We start from the raw sequence: 18,176 nt of genomic DNA on the forward strand, positions 1-18,176 counted from the left end.
TGTCGAGGTGGCCAGGCTGGTTGTGCACCGTCAAGTGTTTCGCCGCGATCAGGGATTCGACGTGGGTCCCCCGGGCTGAACCCGAGTTGTTGCCCGGCCGACTGAACCATTGCGGCGAGTGCGCGTTCACGTCGGCCCCTATCACGACGTCTTGGTTGACCCTATCAAGAATATCACCTAGCCTGTCCGTAAAGATGCGTGTCGGGATGCTGTACTTGAAGTAAGCTGACACGAACACGACCGCCTGTCCATGTCTCTTCCTGAGACTGGCCACGGCGCAGAACCTATCGCTGAGCCCCTGCAGGGCTACCACCTCGATGTCCTGATTTAGGACAACTATGGCAGCCCCTGCACTACCGTCCCTACTGCTGAGAACCACTTTCGTGGCGCGGTAGTCAAAACCTAGCAACTTGTCTCCCGAGGTCAGCACTTCCTGAAGCAGAAGCACCTCAACCCCGTTAGCCCTGCTGTAGTCCAGTATCTGATCTGAGACGAGATGATTCCCGTTCATGTTCAGTTGGACTACACAGTAGGTCGAAGAGATCATTTTGAGCCGAAATCTGTCCTACGGGCAACCGTGATGGTCGCCTTGTGAAGAGCCACACAACCGCTGTGCCCCGACTGAGCAGCCAGGCCACAGTTGGCGCACTTGACCGGCACGCTCTTGCAGTCCTTGGCCCTATGGCCCTTGACCGCGCAGCGCCCGCAAGTGTCCACCGTCTGCACACACTTCAGAGCCCTGTGACCGAAGTGCTGGCACTTGAAGCACCTGACTACGTCAACGTACTCCTTGACCTTGCACTTGGCCAACCCGATGAAAAGACTCTTTCCTACCAGAGTCTTGAAGGCGCTTGGTCTAACCGAGCAGACCCACCAAACAAGCTCGTCCGTCTTGGGCCCCTTCATGAAGAGGGGGACCACGGCCTCCTTGTCCAGACCAAGCTCCGGGTTCTGATCCACGATCTGGCCCGCGAGCTTCTCCTTAGGAATTTCCCTATCCACGTCATACACTAGTACGGTCGGCCATCTCGCACTCTCCTCTCTCACACCCTTACCGTCTTTTTCCATGGCCTTCAAGGCCGCATACGTGGCCTCGTCAGCCGGCCTAACCACCAGATCTCCTCTCGGGAGCTTCGCAGAGCCGCCAAGCTTGGGCACCGCCACCCCCTTGACCAGATCGGCCCAGAGCTGTTTCTTGGCCTCACTGGCCCCAGCAGCCCCCACCGAGACGACGAAGGCGCGGGCCGGAGCCCTCGCCTTCTCCCTCTCGATGGCCTTAGCCACCTTCTTGGAGGTGGTGATGGCCACTCTCGTCTGCTCCTTGGGCTTCTCCTCATTCTTCTTCTTCTTCTTCTTTTTCCTTTTGCTCTTCCTGCTCACAACCTCCACAAACGGCTGCTCCTTTACCTTTCCCTTCACCTTCTCCTTAGCAGCCGCAGACTTGGCCTTGGCCTTGTCCTCAACCTTCTTCTTCTTCTTGGGCGGAGATGGCGCAACCGTCCTCTCCACCACAACCTCGCGCACCTCAGGTCTCGACTGAGACCGCCTCGCCTCCTCGACCCTACCTTGCAGAACCGTGTTCTGCCTATAGGCCTCATCGAGCAAGGCCTCATACCTTTCCCTGATCTCCAAGATTGTCCGCAGAGCGGCCGCCGAAATCTTTCGCTTCTCCTTCTCTGCCAGAAGGAGCGCGTCCAGGTCCCTACCAATATTCCTTGCCTTTTGAGGAAAGGATGAAATACCAAAGGAGGAGCATTCAGAAATGCCTTCCTCCTCTGGACCGTCCACCCTCTTCCTCTTTTGTACCTTGGCGACGGTGTCCCCCTCTGGGACCCCCGCCGCCGGTGCACCCGCCCTTACCTCTTCCAGGCATCCCCCCTCTTCGTCGGTCAGTTCCATGTCAGACATGACTGACCGCGCTCTTGGACTTAACCTAAATACAACTATCGAGCCTACCTACCCTAGTGGCAGCGCCTTTTCCTCCTTTGCGAGTGGGGAGTACTAACGGCACTGGAACTATGCTACCTTAACCTATATAATATAAATCCTAACACCTTACCTGATGGCGGCAGCGCAGCAACGTGTTCGCCCTAAGGCTTATACAGACCGACTCAAAATCGACACCGGTCTGTTCGCGGGAATTTTAACGCGCCACTCGCGTACGCGCACGCACCGCGCACTCGCCCACCAGAGCGTTGCACTGGGGGGGACCGGTTGTACGCACTCGCACGTTCACGCGCGCCCGCACACTTGCTCGCGCACTCGCAGTTTCCCGGGGGCGGTGACCACTCAGGCCGCGCGCACTCGCACGATCCTAAACACCGCGCGCCGCACGTACGCCACTCGGACACGTCACGCGTTGGCGTCGGTCCGCGCGCACCCGCACGATCCGCCGCGCGTCTCTCGCCCGCCGGAACTTTGATCGCCGCTCCTGGGGCCGCAAATCGCTGCACGAAAACGCAGCTCGGGCCCGTCGATTTATCTTAAAAAAGACTATTCGACTGTCCAAACCGCGATGTCGTACCTCGATTCTGTGACCTTCTGTTCGCTCGCGAACTTTTTGAGCCTAACTTCGGCACTGAAAGTCGAACTTTCGCGCGGCCTACACCAAAATTAGCGCTAGAACAGCACGAATTCAACGGTGTATCGTCCGACGCGAAATTCGCAATACAGCCCGAGAAATCGCTGAAAGGGTTTTGCCGGTCGGGCGTAAACAAAGAGTTTACGCTTGCGACAGACTAAAAACGCCCTCACGCCTTGCTAACCTAACCGATTTTCGCGCTCGATGCACCAGTAGAAGCGTCTACTCGAGACGAATCTTTTGGTACTAAGAACGCAAAAATTGAGCTACTCTAACCCGTTCGGAACTTGAGTTGTACACGGAGCACCTCAAAAACACGTCCGCACTGTATGGCTGTCAGACCAACACTAGTAGATAGGGACAGGAGTCTCCGGGTTTTGTGGCTCTCGCCTACCGCCATCCGTCCGTGCCTTAGCGCTAGGCGCTACTTACGGGCGGAGGTGGAGCTAGGACGTCGACGGCTAACCGCCTACGGCCTAGGGTCGTCTGTGGACCACCAGCACCGGGCCCCGGAGGGCCCGTACCTTTTCTGAGGGCCGGAATGACTCAGTTAAGTGCCACCTTGGGTACCGGACCTCCCACTAGGTGTTGTGGTTTATGTACTACTATCTGGCGCCTGTCCCACAGCCACCACGTTTCAGCCGAGGTAGGCTCCTCAACCTTGAGGGGCACCACGCACAGCTCCGGCTGGCCGTATCTGTGCGCGGTGGGGCTCCCCTCTCCCGTGGTACTGACTAGGTTTTTGGTTGATGTCAGTGGATCAACCCGGGGCGTGGCCCCTACCACTATTTTGGCTCCCCAGCCGGCTAGTGGTGGGCCTTGCGGTGGAGATTCGGGCCAGCGCTTACACGCTAACCCCGGGTCCCCACCAACCCCTCCGTCGCCTGTGACGGAGCCTACCTAGCCTGGAGAATACCTACTCTATCCGAAGATCTTTTGGCCTCGATGGCCTCCCTAGCAAAGCGACGCAGTGCACAGTAGTTTGACCTAGTGTCCAGTAACACCTTGGTCTCGCACGGCCATGCGTCCTCGCCCACAAGCCTGATGAGCCTTGCTCTCTCAGCAGAGAGCACAGGGCATCTGAAGAGCACGTGGTCCACCGTCTCGTCCTCAGTTTCACATCTGCACGCGCCCGTACCACGCAGGGCGAAAGACTCCAACTTGGAGTTGAAGTCTCCGTGACCCGTGAGGAACTGGCACACGTAGTGATCCACCTCGAGAGGGAGAGCCAGTCTCCATCTTATGTCGGGAAAAATAGCATGGGTCCAACGACCCTTCGTGCTATTATCCCACCTATCCTGCCAGATGTCAATGATCCTATCCCACTGGTTGTTCATCTCCTCCTCTGAGATTTCACCAGCTTTCCTTTTGATCCTAACCACATGCCATCGGATTTCCAAATCTAGAGGCAGCTGCCCAGCAACAACCTGCAACGCATCCGTTGAGGTCGTTCTGTATGCCCCTGTTAGAGAGAGAAGGGCCCTCCTCTGCTTGCTGCCGAGGAGTTTTATCGCCTTCGCCGTGAGGACTCCTTTCGACCAGATCTCCGCAGCGTAAGTGATACGAGGCAGGAAGACTGCCTTGTATATTACGGCGGAGGTGGACTGTCGGAGACCCCAGTCCGCAGACGATGCCGCTCTAAGCCTACTGTACAGAGAGTCGGACTTTCCGGCCACGCCGCTCACGTGCGCCCAGAAATTTCGCCTACTGTCCAATTCAACGCCCAGATACCTAACTGAACTCACAGCCACGATGTCCTCTGTCCCGAAGGGAACAGTGAACCCCGGCCGCAGCCCTCCTTTCAGGGGGATCGCTTGAGACTTGCTTGCCGAGAAGGTTAGACCTCTTCGGCTCGCCCACTCGCGCAAGGCGCCGAGCGTCGCTCTCGCTTTCCCCTGAATTTCTTCGAGATCGGAGCCCGCGATAAGAACCGCCAGGTCATCCGCGTACGCGACCAGTTTGACCCTATCGTCCGTGTTGGTGACCAACGCCCTATCCATAGATAAATTCCAAAGACTTGGCCCTAACTGTGAGCCTTGAGGGCAGCCTCTGGTGAGATCCGCGAATGCTGTCGCTCCCTCCACCGAGAGCACCGCCCTTCTGCCCGTCAGATAGCTCTGTATGATAGATCTAGTTGCATCGGATGCCCCCAGATCCATCATGTCCCTAATCAGAACGTTCCATCTCAGGTTGTCGAAGGCTCCTGAGATATCCAGAAAGACTCCTACCACCATCTCCTCACTGTTGTCCACCCAATCCAGACACGACTTGATCGCGCTGATTGTGGACTTACCGACCCTGAAACCATGTTGCTCTGCTGAAAGAGCGCCCCCCGTTTCCTCCTCAAGCCTGTCCACCACCAGCCGTTCCAGCACTTTTGACGGTGCCGAAAGCAGGCTGACTGGTCTATATGACTTAGGAAGACTCGGGTCTCTGTCCTCTCCCTTCCTGATGATCACCACCTCTGCTGTCTTCCAACAGTCCGGAAATTCCGACTTCCTGAGGCACTCTCTCAGGACGTTGGTCAGCGGCAAGCCGATGACGCCCCACGCCTTCCTGAGTACCCCAGCGGTGATCCCATCCAGTCCCGGAGCTTTGTTAGGGGCCATCCTCCAGACAGCCGCCTTAACCTCGGCCTCCGTGACCTCTGGTCTCACTCTTCCTACTCTCTCAGCCTCAAAGATAGGAGCAGCCCTGTCCCTAGGGATTAGGCTCTCCAACAGACACTCGGCCGTCTCCAAAGCCGTCACCGTGAAGGTTCCGTCTTCTCGAAGCACAGCGTTTGGTACCCTACTCTTAGAAGATCCATTCCTAGCCCAACGATAGACCGGGCCCCAGATGTCCGAGTTGCTGGAGGTAGCGAACTTCCTCCACGACTCCATCTTGGCCTTCCTAATCTTTTTCAGGTGCTCGTTCCTGAGCACTCTGAATTGGTCCCTATCCGAGACTTTATAGTCCATGGTGCGTCTGAAGTTATTGAGGCGCCTTTTGGACTCTTCGAGTCCGGCGTCCCACCATGGCGGTTTCATCCTGACGGATTTACGGGAGCGGGGCATGGAGGCCTCCATGGCATGCCCGAGAGCACGCGTAAGAGACTCCGCTACCTGTCCGCAACCGCCCACCATGGTCTCATGTTCACCAAGAACTTTCTGGGCCAGAACCCACCTAAACCTATCCCAGTCGGCTTTCCTAACATTGAATCGACTTTTCCCTACCGCAGGTCCCTCCGACCCTGATCCGACGCGGATCTTGAATCTGATGGTCCTGTGGTCGCTGTCGGTGACATCGAGCACTTCCCATTCAGAGACTGAGTTCGTCAGTGAACCCCCTCTCGTCAGCGTAACATCTATGTTCGATGCCCCCATACCCGGCCTCTCGTACGTGTCGAGGTGGCCAGGCTGGTTGTGCACCGTCAAGTGTTTCGCCGCGATCAGGGATTCGACGTGGGTCCCCCGGGCTGAACCCGAGTTGTTGCCCGGCCGACTGAACCATTGCGGCGAGTGCGCGTTCACGTCGGCCCCTATCACGACGTCTTGGTTGACCCTATCAAGAATATCACCTAGCCTGTCCGTAAAGATGCGTGTCGGGATGCTGTACTTGAAGTAAGCTGACACGAACACGACCGCCTGTCCATGTCTCTTCCTGAGACTGGCCACGGCGCAGAACCTATCGCTGAGCCCCTGCAGGGCTACCACCTCGATGTCCTGATTTAGGACAACTATGGCAGCCCCTGCACTACCGTCCCTACTGCTGAGAACCACTTTCGTGGCGCGGTAGTCAAAACCTAGCAACTTGTCTCCCGAGGTCAGCACTTCCTGAAGCAGAAGCACCTCAACCCCGTTAGCCCTGCTGTAGTCCAGTATCTGATCTGAGACGAGATGATTCCCGTTCATGTTCAGTTGGACTACACAGTAGGTCGAAGAGATCATTTTGAGCCGAAATCTGTCCTACGGGCAACCGTGATGGTCGCCTTGTGAAGAGCCACACAACCGCTGTGCCCCGACTGAGCAGCCAGGCCACAGTTGGCGCACTTGACCGGCACGCTCTTGCAGTCCTTGGCCCTATGGCCCTTGACCGCGCAGCGCCCGCAAGTGTCCACCGTCTGCACACACTTCAGAGCCCTGTGACCGAAGTGCTGGCACTTGAAGCACCTGACTACGTCAACGTACTCCTTGACCTTGCACTTGGCCAACCCGATGAAAAGACTCTTTCCTACCAGAGTCTTGAAGGCGCTTGGTCTAACCGAGCAGACCCACCAAACAAGCTCGTCCGTCTTGGGCCCCTTCATGAAGAGGGGGACCACGGCCTCCTTGTCCAGACCAAGCTCCGGGTTCTGATCCACGATCTGGCCCGCGAGCTTCTCCTTAGGAATTTCCCTATCCACGTCATACACTAGTACGGTCGGCCATCTCGCACTCTCCTCTCTCACACCCTTACCGTCTTTTTCCATGGCCTTCAAGGCCGCATACGTGGCCTCGTCAGCCGGCCTAACCACCAGATCTCCTCTCGGGAGCTTCGCAGAGCCGCCAAGCTTGGGCACCGCCACCCCCTTGACCAGATCGGCCCAGAGCTGTTTCTTGGCCTCACTGGCCCCAGCAGCCCCCACCGAGACGACGAAGGCGCGGGCCGGAGCCCTCGCCTTCTCCCTCTCGATGGCCTTAGCCACCTTCTTGGAGGTGGTGATGGCCACTCTCGGCTGCTCCTTGGGCTTCTCCTCATTCTTCTTCTTCTTCTTCTTTTTCCTTTTGCTCTTCCTGCTCACAACCTCCACAAACGGCTGCTCCTTTACCTTTCCCTTCACCTTCTCCTTAGCAGCCGCAGACTTGGCCTTGGCCTTGTCCTCGACCTTCTTCTTCTTCTTGGGCGGAGATGGCGCAACCGTCCTCTCCACCACAACCTCGCGCACCTCAGGTCTCGACTGAGACCGCCTCGCCTCCTCGACCCTACCTTGCAGAACCGTGTTCTGCCTATAGGCCTCATCGAGCAAGGCCTCATACCTTTCCCTGATCTCCAAGATTGTCCGCAGAGCGGCCGCCGAAATCTTTCGCTTCTCCTTCTCTGCCAGAAGGAGCGCGTCCAGGTCCCTACCAATATTCCTTGCCTTTTGAGGAAAGGATGAAATACCAAAGGAGGAGCATTCAGAAATGCCTTCCTCCTCTGGACCGTCCACCCTCTTCCTCTTTTGTACCTTGGCGACGGTGTCCCCCTCTGGGACCCCCGCCGCCGGTGCACCCGCCCTTACCTCTTCCAGGCATCCCCCCTCTTCGTCGGTCAGTTCCATGTCAGACATGACTGACCGCGCTCTTGGACTTAACCTAAATACAACTATCGAGCCTACCTACCCTAGTGGCAGCGCCTTTTCCTCCTTTGCGAGTGGGGAGTACTAACGGCACTGGAACTATGCTACCTTAACCTATATAATATAAATCCTAACACCTTACCTGATGGCGGCAGCGCAGCAACGTGTTCGCCCTAAGGCTTATACAGACCGACTCAAAATCGACACCGGTCTGTTCGCGGGAATTTTAACGCGCCACTCGCGTACGCGCACGCACCGCGCACTCGCCCACCAGAGCGTTGCACTGGGGGGGACCGGTTGTACGCACTCGCACGTTCACGCGCGCCCGCACACTTGCTCGCGCACTCGCAGTTTCCCGGGGGCGGTGACCACTCAGGCCGCGCGCACTCGCACGATCCTAAACACCGCGCGCCGCACGTACGCCACTCGGACACGTCACGCGTTGGCGTCGGTCCGCGCGCACCCGCACGATCCGCCGCGCGTCTCTCGCCCGCCGGAACTTTGATCGCCGCTCCTGGGGCCGCAAATCGCTGCACGAAAACGCAGCTCGGGCCCGTCGATTTATCTTAAAAAAGACTATTCGACTGTCCAAACCGCGATGTCGTACCTCGATTCTGTGACCTTCTGTTCGCTCGCGAACTTTTTGAGCCTAACTTCGGCACTGAAAGTCGAACTTTCGCGCGGCCTACACCAAAATTAGCGCTAGAACAGCACGAATTCAACGGTGTATCGTCCGACGCGAAATTCGCAATACAGCCCGAGAAATCGCTGAAAGGGTTTTGCCGGTCGGGCGTAAACAAAGAGTTTACGCTTGCGACAGACTAAAAACGCCCTCACGCCTTGCTAACCTAACCGATTTTCGCGCTCGATGCACCAGTAGAAGCGTCTACTCGAGACGAATCTTTTGGTACTAAGAACGCAAAAATTTAACTACTCTAACCCGTTCGGAACTTGAGTTGTACACGGAGCACCTCAAAAACACGTCCGCACTGTATGGCTGTCAGACCAACAAGTGGTAGATAGGGACAGGAGTCTCCGGGTTTTGTGGCTCTCGCCTACCGCCATCCGTCCGTGCCTTAGCGCTGGGCGCTACTTACGGGCGGAGGTGGAGCTAGGACGTCGACGGCTAACCGCCTACGGCCTAGGGTCGTCTGTGGACCACCAGCACCGGGCCCCGGAGGGCCCGTACCTTTTCTGAGGGCCGGGATGACTCAGTTAAGTGCCACCTTGGGTACCGGACCTCCCACTAGGTGTTGTGGTTTATGTACTACTATCTGGCGCCTGTCCCACAGCCACCACGTTTCAGCCGAGGTAGGCTCCTCAACCTTGAGGGGCACCACGCACAGCTCCGGCTGGCCGTATCTGTGCGCGGTGGGGCTCCCCTCTCCCGTGGTACTGACTGGGTTTTTGGTTGATGTCAGTGGATCAACCCGGGGCGTGGCCCCTACCACTATTTTGGCTCCCCCCCCCCCCCCTGGTAGATAGGGACAGGAGTCTCCGGGTTTTGTGGCTCTCGCCTACCGCCATCCGTCCGTGCCTTAGCGCTGGGCGCTACTTACGGGCGGAGGTGGAGCTAGGACGTCGACGGCTAACCGCCTACGGCCTAGGGTCGTCTGTGGACCACCAGCACCGGGCCCCGGAGGGCCCGTACCTTTTCTGAGGGCCGGAATGACTCAGTTAAGTGCCACCTTGGGTACCGGACCTCCCACTAGGTGTTGTGGTTTATGTACTACTATCTGGCGCCTGTCCCACAGCCACCACGTTTCAGCCGAGGTAGGCTCCTCAACCTTGAGGGGCACCACGCACAGCTCCGGCTGGCCGTATCTGTGCGCGGTGGGGCTCCCCTCTCCCGTGGTACTGACTAGGTTTTTGGTTGATGTCAGTGGATCAACCCGGGGCGTGGCCCCTACCACTATTTTGGCTCCCCAGCCGGCTAGTGGTGGGCCTTGCGGTGGAGATTCGGGCCAGCGCTTACACGCTAACCCCGGGTCCCCACCAACCCCTCCGTCGCCTGTGACGGAGCCTACCTAGCCTGGAGAATACCTACTCTATCCGAAGATCTTTTGGCCTCGATGGCCTCCCTAGCAAAGCGACGCAGTGCACAGTAGTTTGACCTAGTGTCCAGTAACACCTTGGTCTCACACGGCCATGCGTCCTCGCCCACAAGCCTGATGAGCCTTGCTCTCTCAGCAGAGAGCACAGGGCATCTGAAGAGCACGTGGTCCACCGTCTCGTCCTCAGTTTCACATCTGCACGCGCCCGTACCACGCAGGGCGAAAGACTCCAACTTGGAGTTGAAGTCTCCGTGACCCGTGAGGAACTGGCACACGTAGTGATCCACCTCGAGAGGGAGAGCCAGTCTCCATCTTATGTCGGGAAAAATAGCATGGGTCCAACGACCCTTCGTGCTATTATCCCACCTATCCTGCCAGATGTCAATGATCCTATCCCACTGGTTGTTCATCTCCTCCTCTGAGATTTCACCAGCTTTCCTTTTGATCCTAACCCCATGCCATCGGATTTCCAAATCTAGAGGCAGCTGCCCAGCAACAACCTGCAACGCATCCGTTGAGGTCGTTCTGTATGCCCCTGTTAGAGAGAGAAGGGCCCTCCTCTGCTTGCTGCCGAGGAGTTTTATCGCCTTCGCCGTGAGGACTCCTTTCGACCAGATCTCCGCAGCGTAAGTGATACGAGGCAGGAAGACTGCCTTGTATATTACGGCGGAGGTGGACTGTCGGAGACCCCAGTCCGCAGACGATGCCGCTCTAAGCCTACTGTACAGAGAGTCGGACTTTCCGGCCACGCCGCTCACGTGCGCCCAGAAATTTCGCCTACTGTCCAATTCAACGCCCAGATACCTAACTGAACTCACAGCCACGATGTCCTCTGTCCCGAAGGGAACAGTGAACCCCGGCCGCAGCCCTCCTTTCAGGGGGATCGCTTGAGACTTGCTTGCCGAGAAGGTTAGACCTCTTCGGCTCGCCCACTCGCGCAAGGCGCCGAGCGTCGCTCTCGCTTTCCCCTGAATTTCTTCGAGATCGGAGCCCGCGATAAGAACCGCCAGGTCATCCGCGTACGCGACCAGTTTGACCCTATCGTCCGTGTTGGTGACCAACGCCCTATCCATAGATAAATTCCAAAGACTTGGCCCTAACTGTGAGCCTTGAGGGCAGCCTCTGGTGAGATCCGCGAATGCTGTCGCTCCCTCCACCGAGAGCACCGCCCTTCTGCCCGTCAGATAGCTCTGTATGATAGATCTAGTTGCATCGGATGCCCCCAGATCCATCATGTCCCTAATCAGAACGTTCCATCTCAGGTTGTCGAAGGCTCCTGAGATATCCAGAAAGACTCCTACCACCATCTCCTCACTGTTGTCCACCCAATCCAGACACGACTTGATCGCGCTGATTGTGGACTTACCGACCCTGAAACCATGTTGCTCTGCTGAAAGAGCGCCCCCCGTTTCCTCCTCAAGCCTGTCCACCACCAGCCGTTCCAGCACTTTTGACGGTGCCGAAAGCAGGCTGACTGGTCTATATGACTTAGGAAGACTCGGGTCTCTGTCCTCTCCCTTCCTGATGATCACCACCTCTGCTGTCTTCCAACAGTCCGGAAATTCCGACTTCCTGAGGCACTCTCTCAGGACGTTGGTCAGCGGCAAGCCGATGACGCCCCACGCCTTCCTGAGTACCCCAGCGGTGATCCCATCCAGTCCCGGAGCTTTGTTAGGGGCCATCCTCCAGACAGCCGCCTTAACCTCGGCCTCCGTGACCTCTGGTCTCACTCTTCCTACTCTCTCAGCCTCAAAGATAGGAGCAGCCCTGTCCCTAGGGATTAGGCTCTCCAACAGACACTCGGCCGTCTCCAAAGCCGTCACCGTGAAGGTTCCGTCTTCTCGAAGCACAGCGTTTGGTACCCTACTCTTAGAAGATCCATTCCTAGCCCAACGATAGACCGGGCCCCAGATGTCCGAGTTGCTGGAGGTAGCGAACTTCCTCCACGACTCCATCTTGGCCTTCCTAATCTTTTTCAGGTGCTCGTTCCTGAGCACTCTGAATTGGTCCCTATCCGAGACTTTATAGTCCATGGTGCGTCTGAAGTTATTGAGGCGCCTTTTGGACTCTTCGAGTCCGGCGTCCCACCATGGCGGTTTCATCCTGACGGATTTACGGGAGCGGGGCATGGAGGCCTCCATGGCATGCCCGAGAGCACGCGTAAGAGACTCCGCTACCTGTCCGCAACCGCCCACCATGGTCTCATGTTCACCAAGAACTTTCTGGGCCAGAACCCACCTAAACCTATCCCAGTCGGCTTTCCTAACATTGAATCGACTTTTCCCTACCGCGGGTCCCTCCGACCCTGATCCGACGCGGATCTTGAATCTGATGGTCCTGTGGTCGCTGTCGGTGACATCGAGCACTTCCCATTCAGAGACTGAGTTCGTCAGTGAACCCCCTCTCGTCAGCGTAACATCTATGTTCGATGCCCCCATACCCGGCCTCTCGTACGTGTCGAGGTGGCCAGGCTGGTTGTGCACCGTCAAGTGTTTCGCCGCGATCAGGGATTCGACGTGGGTCCCCCGGGCTGAACCCGAGTTGTTGCCCGGCCGACTGAACCATTGCGGCGAGTGCGCGTTCACGTCGGCCCCTATCACGACGTCTTGGTTGACCCTATCAAGAATATCACCTAGCCTGTCCGTAAAGATGCGTGTCGGGATGCTGTACTTGAAGTAAGCTGACACGAACACGACCGCCTGTCCATGTCTCTTCCTGAGACTGGCCACGGCGCAGAACCTATCGCTGAGCCCCTGCAGGGCTACCACCTCGATGTCCTGATTTAGGACAACTATGGCAGCCCCTGCACTACCGTCCCTACTGCTGAGAACCACTTTCGTGGCGCGGTAGTCAAAACCTAGCAACTTGTCTCCCGAGGTCAGCACTTCCTGAAGCAGAAGCACCTCAACCCCGTTAGCCCTGCTGTAGTCCAGTATCTGATCTGAGACGAGATGATTCCCGTTCATGTTCAGTTGGACTACACAGTAGGTCGAAGAGATCATTTTGAGCCGAAATCTGTCCTACGGGCAACCGTGATGGTCGCCTTGTGAAGAGCCACACAACCGCTGTGCCCCGACTGAGCAGCCAGGCCACAGTTGGCGCACTTGACCGGCACGCTCTTGCAGTCCTTGGCCCTATGGCCCTTGACCGCGCAGCGCCCGCAAGTGTCCACCGTCTGCACACACTTCAGAGCCCTGTGACCGAAGTGCTGGCACTTGAAGCACCTGACTACGTCAACGTACTCCTTGACCTTGCACTTGGCCAACCCGATGAAAAGACTCTTTCCTACCAGAGTCTTGAAGGCGCTTGGTCTAACCGAGCAGACCCACCAAACAAGCTCGTCCGTCTTGGGCCCCTTCATGAAGAGGGGGACCACGGCCTCCTTGTCCAGACCAAGCTCCGGGTTCTGATCCACGATCTGGCCCGCGAGCTTCTCCTTAGGAATTTCCCTATCCACGTCATACACTAGTACGGTCGGCCATCTCGCACTCTCCTCTCTCACACCCTTACCGTCTTTTTCCATGGCCTTCAAGGCCGCATACGTGGCCTCGTCAGCCGGCCTAACCACCAGATCTCCTCTCGGGAGCTTCGCAGAGCCGCCAAGCTTGGGCACCGCCACCCCCTTGACCAGATCGGCCCAGAGCTGTTTCTTGGCCTCACTGGCCCCAGCAGCCCCCACCGAGACGACGAAGGCGCGGGCCGGAGCCCTCGCCTTCTCCCTCTCGATGGCCTTAGCCACCTTCTTGGAGGTGGTGATGGCCACTCTCGGCTGCTCCTTGGGCTTCTCCTCATTCTTCTTCTTCTTCTTCTTTTTCCTTTTGCTCTTCCTGCTCACAACCTCCACAAACGGCTGCTCCTTTACCTTTCCCTTCACCTTCTCCTTAGCAGCCGCAGACTTGGCCTTGGCCTTGTCCTCGACCTTCTTCTTCTTCTTGGGCGGAGATGGCGCAACCGTCCTCTCCACCACAACCTCGCGCACCTCAGGTCTCGACTGAGACCGCCTCGCCTCCTCGACCCTACCTTGCAGAACCGTGTTCTGCCTATAGGCCTCATCGAGCAAGGCCTCATACCTTTCCCTGATCTCCAAGATTGTCCGCAGAGCGGCCGCCGAAATCTTTCGCTTCTCCTTCTCTGCCAGAAGGAGCGCGTCCAGGTCCCTACCAATATTCCTTGCCTTTTGAGGAAAGGATGAAATACCAAAGGAGGAGCATTCAGAAATGCCTTCCTCCTCTGGACCGTCCACCCTCTTCCTCTTTTGTACCTTGGCGACGGTGTCCCCCTCTGGGACCCCCGCCGCCGGTGCACCCGCCCTTACCTCTTCCAGGCATCCCCCCTCTTCGTCGGTCAGTTCCATGTCAGACATGACTGACCGCGCTCTTGGACTTAACCTAAATACAACTATCGAGCCTACCTACCCTAGTGGCAGCGCCTTTTCCTCCTTTGCGAGTGGGGAGTACTAACGGCACTGGAACTATGCTACCTTAACCTATATAATATAAATCCTAACACCTTACCTGATGGCGGCAGCGCAGCAACGTGTTCGCCCTAAGGCTTATACAGACCGACTCAAAATCGACACCGGTCTGTTCGCGGGAATTTTAACGCGCCACTCGCGTACGCGCACGCACCGCGCACTCGCCCACCAGAGCGTTGCACTGGGGGGGACCGGTTGTACGCACTCGCACGTTCACGCGCGCCCGCACACTTGCTCGCGCACTCGCAGTTTCCCGGGGGCGGTGACCACTCAGGCCGCGCGCACTCGCACGATCCTAAACACCGCGCGCCGCACGTACGCCACTCGGACACGTCACGCGTTGGCGTCGGTCCGCGCGCACCCGCACGATCCGCCGCGCGTCTCTCGCCCGCCGGAACTTTGATCGCCGCTCCTGGGGCCGCAAATCGCTGCACGAAAACGCAGCTCGGGCCCGTCGATTTATCTTAAAAAAGACTATTCGACTGTCCAAACCGCGATGTCGTACCTCGATTCTGTGACCTTCTGTTCGCTCGCGAACTTTTTGAGCCTAACTTCGGCACTGAAAGTCGAACTTTCGCGCGGCCTACACCAAAATTAGCGCTAGAACAGCACGAATTCAACGGTGTATCGTCCGACGCGAAATTCGCAATACAGCCCGAGAAATCGCTGAAAGGGTTTTGCCGGTCGGGCGTAAACAAAGAGTTTACGCTTGCGACAGACTAAAAACGCCCTCACGCCTTGCTAACCTAACCGATTTTCGCGCTCGATGCACCAGTAGAAGCGTCTACTCGAGACGAATCTTTTGGTACTAAGAACGCAAAAATTTGACTACTCTAACCCGTTCGGAACTTGAGTTGTACACGGAGCACCTCAAAAACACGTCCGCACTGTATGGCTGTCAGACCAACACTTGGTAGATAGGGACAGGAGTCTCCGGGTTTTGTGGCTCTCGCCTACCGCCATCCGTCCGTGCCTTAGCGCTGGGCGCTACTTACGGGCGGAGGTGGAGCTAGGACGTCGACGGCTAACCGCCTACGGCCTAGGGTCGTCTGTGGACCACCAGCACCGGGCCCCGGAGGGCCCGTACCTTTTCTGAGGGCCGGAATGACTCAGTTAAGTGCCACCTTGGGTACCGGACCTCCCACTAGGTGTTGTGGTTTATGTACTACTATCTGGCGCCTGTCCCACAGCCACCACGTTTCAGCCGAGGTAGGCTCCTCAACCTTGAGGGGCACCACGCACAGCTCCGGCTGGCCGTATCTGTGCGCGGTGGGGCTCCCCTCTCCCGTGGTACTGACTAGGTTTTTGGTTGATGTCAGTGGATCAACCCGGGGCGTGGCCCCTACCACTATTTTGGCTCCCCAGCCGGCTAGTGGTGGGCCTTGCGGTGGAGATTCGGGCCAGCGCTTACACGCTAACCCCGGGTCCCCACCAACCCCTCCGTCGCCTGTGACGGAGCCTACCTAGCCTGGAGAATACCTACTCTATCCGAAGATCTTTTGGCCTCGATGGCCTCCCTAGCAAAGCGACGCAGTGCACAGTAGTTTGACCTAGTGTCCAGTAACACCTTGGTCTCACACGGCCATGCGTCCTCGCCCACAAGCCTGATGAGCCTTGCTCTCTCAGCAGAGAGCACAGGGCATCTGAAGAGCACGTGGTCCACCGTCTCGTCCTCAGTTTCACATCTGCACGCGCCCGTACCACGCAGGGCGAAAGACTCCAACTTGGAGTTGAAGTCTCCGTGACCCGTGAGGAACTGGCACACGTAGTGATCCACCTCGAGAGGGAGAGCCAGTCTCCGTCTTATGTCGGGAAAAATAGCATGGGTCCAACGACCCTTCGTGCTATTATCCCACCTATCCTGCCAGATGTCAATGATCCTATCCCACTGGTTGTTCATCTCCTCCTCTGAGATTTCACCAGCTTTCCTTTTGATCCTAACCACATGCCATCGGATTTCCAAATCTAGAGGCAGCTGCCCAGCAACAACCTGCAACGCATCCGTTGAGGTCGTTCTGTATGCCCCTGTTAGAGAGAGAAGGGCCCTCCTCTGCTTGCTGCCGAGGAGTTTTATCGCCTTCGCCGTGAGGACTCCTTTCGACCAGATCTCCGCAGCGTAAGTGATACGAGGCAGGAAGACTGCCTTGTATATTACGGCGGAGGTGGACTGTCGGAGACCCCAGTCCGCAGACGATGCCGCTCTAAGCCTACTGTACAGAGAGTCGGACTTTCCGGCCACGCCGCTCACGTGCGCCCAGAAATTTCGCCTACTGTCCAATTCAACGCCCAGATACCTAACTGAACTCACAGCCACGATGTCCTCTGTCCCGAAGGGAACAGTGAACCCCGGCCGCAGCCCTCCTTTCAGGGGGATCGCTTGAGACTTGCTTGCCGAGAAGGTTAGACCTCTTCGGCTCGCCCACTCTCGCAAGGCGCCGAGCGTCGCTCTCGCTTTCCCCTGAATTTCTTCGAGATCGGAGCCCGCGATAAGAACCGCCAGGTCATCCGCGTACGCGACCAGTTTGACCCTATCGTCCGTGTTGGTGACCAACGCCCTATCCATAGATAAATTCCAAAGACTTGGCCCTAACTGTGAGCCTTGAGGGCAGCCTCTGGTGAGATCCGCGAATGCTGTCGCTCCCTCCACCGAGAGCACCGCCCTTCTGCCCGTCAGATAGCTCTGTATGATAGATCTAGTTGCATCGGATGCCCCCAGATCCATCATGTCCCTAATCAGAACGTTCCATCTCAGGTTGTCGAAGGCTCCTGAGATATCCAGAAAGACTCCTACCACCATCTCCTCACTGTTGTCCACCCAATCCAGACACGACTTGATCGCGCTGATTGTGGACTTACCGACCCTGAAACCATGTTGCTCTGCTGAAAGAGCGCCCCCCGTTTCCTCCTCAAGCCTGTCCACCACCAGCCGTTCCAGCACTTTTGACGGTGCCGAAAGCAGGCTGACTGGTCTATATGACTTAGGAAGACTCGGGTCTCTGTCCTCTCCCTTCCTGATGATCACCACCTCTGCTGTCTTCCAACAGTCCGGAAATTCCGACTTCCTGAGGCACTCTCTCAGGACGTTGGTCAGCGGCAAGCCGATGACGCCCCACGCCTTCCTGAGTACCTCAGCGGTGATCCCATCCAGTCCCGGAGCTTTGTTAGGGGCCATCCTCCAGACAGCCGCCTTAACCTCGGCCTCCGTGACCTCTGGTCTCACTCTTCCTACTCTCTCAGCCTCAAAGATAGGAGCAGCCCTGTCCCTAGGGATTAGGCTCTCCAACAGACACTCGGCCGTCTCCAAAGCCGTCACCGTGAAGGTTCCGTCTTCTCGAAGCACAGCGTTTGGTACCCTACTCTTAGAAGATCCATTCCTAGCCCAACGATAGACCGGGCCCCAGATGTCCGAGTTGCTGGAGGTAGCGAACTTCCTCCACGACTCCATCTTGGCCTTCCTAATCTTTTTCAGGTGCTCGTTCCTGAGCACTCTGAATTGGTCCCTATCCGAGACTTTATAGTCCATGGTGCGTCTGAAGTTATTGAGGCGCCTTTTGGACTCTTCGAGTCCGGCGTCCCACCATGGCGGTTTCATCCTGACGGATTTACGGGAGCGGGGCATGGAGGCCTCCATGGCATGCCCGAGAGCACGCGTAAGAGACTCCGCTACCTGTCCGCAACCGCCCACCATGGTCTCATGTTCACCAAGAACTTTCTGGGCCAGAACCCACCTAAACCTATCCCAGTCGGCTTTCCTAACATTGAATCGAC

The 18,176-nt window shown here is 57.3% G+C and overlaps 1 protein-coding gene across 1 annotated transcript; it reads right to left on the reverse strand.

Annotated features, from left to right (window-relative positions):
* Positions 1-543: 543 nt before the first annotated feature.
* Positions 544-1,908, reverse strand: LOC132933378 (uncharacterized). The gene has a single exon (XM_060999672.1). The coding sequence runs from the start codon at positions 1,906-1,908 to the stop codon at positions 544-546; it is 1,365 nt and encodes a 454-aa protein (XP_060855655.1).
* Positions 1,909-18,176: the final 16,268 nt, after the last annotated feature.

This window comes from Metopolophium dirhodum, chromosome 1, assembly GCF_019925205.1.
Source record: "Metopolophium dirhodum isolate CAU chromosome 1, ASM1992520v1, whole genome shotgun sequence".
Classification (NCBI taxonomy): Eukaryota; Metazoa; Arthropoda; class Insecta; order Hemiptera; family Aphididae; genus Metopolophium; species Metopolophium dirhodum.

Coding starts and splice junctions, on each gene's coding strand:
- LOC132933378 (XM_060999672.1), bottom strand. CDS start 1,908: ATGTCTGACATGGAACTGACCGACGAAGAGGGGGGATGCCTGGAAGAG.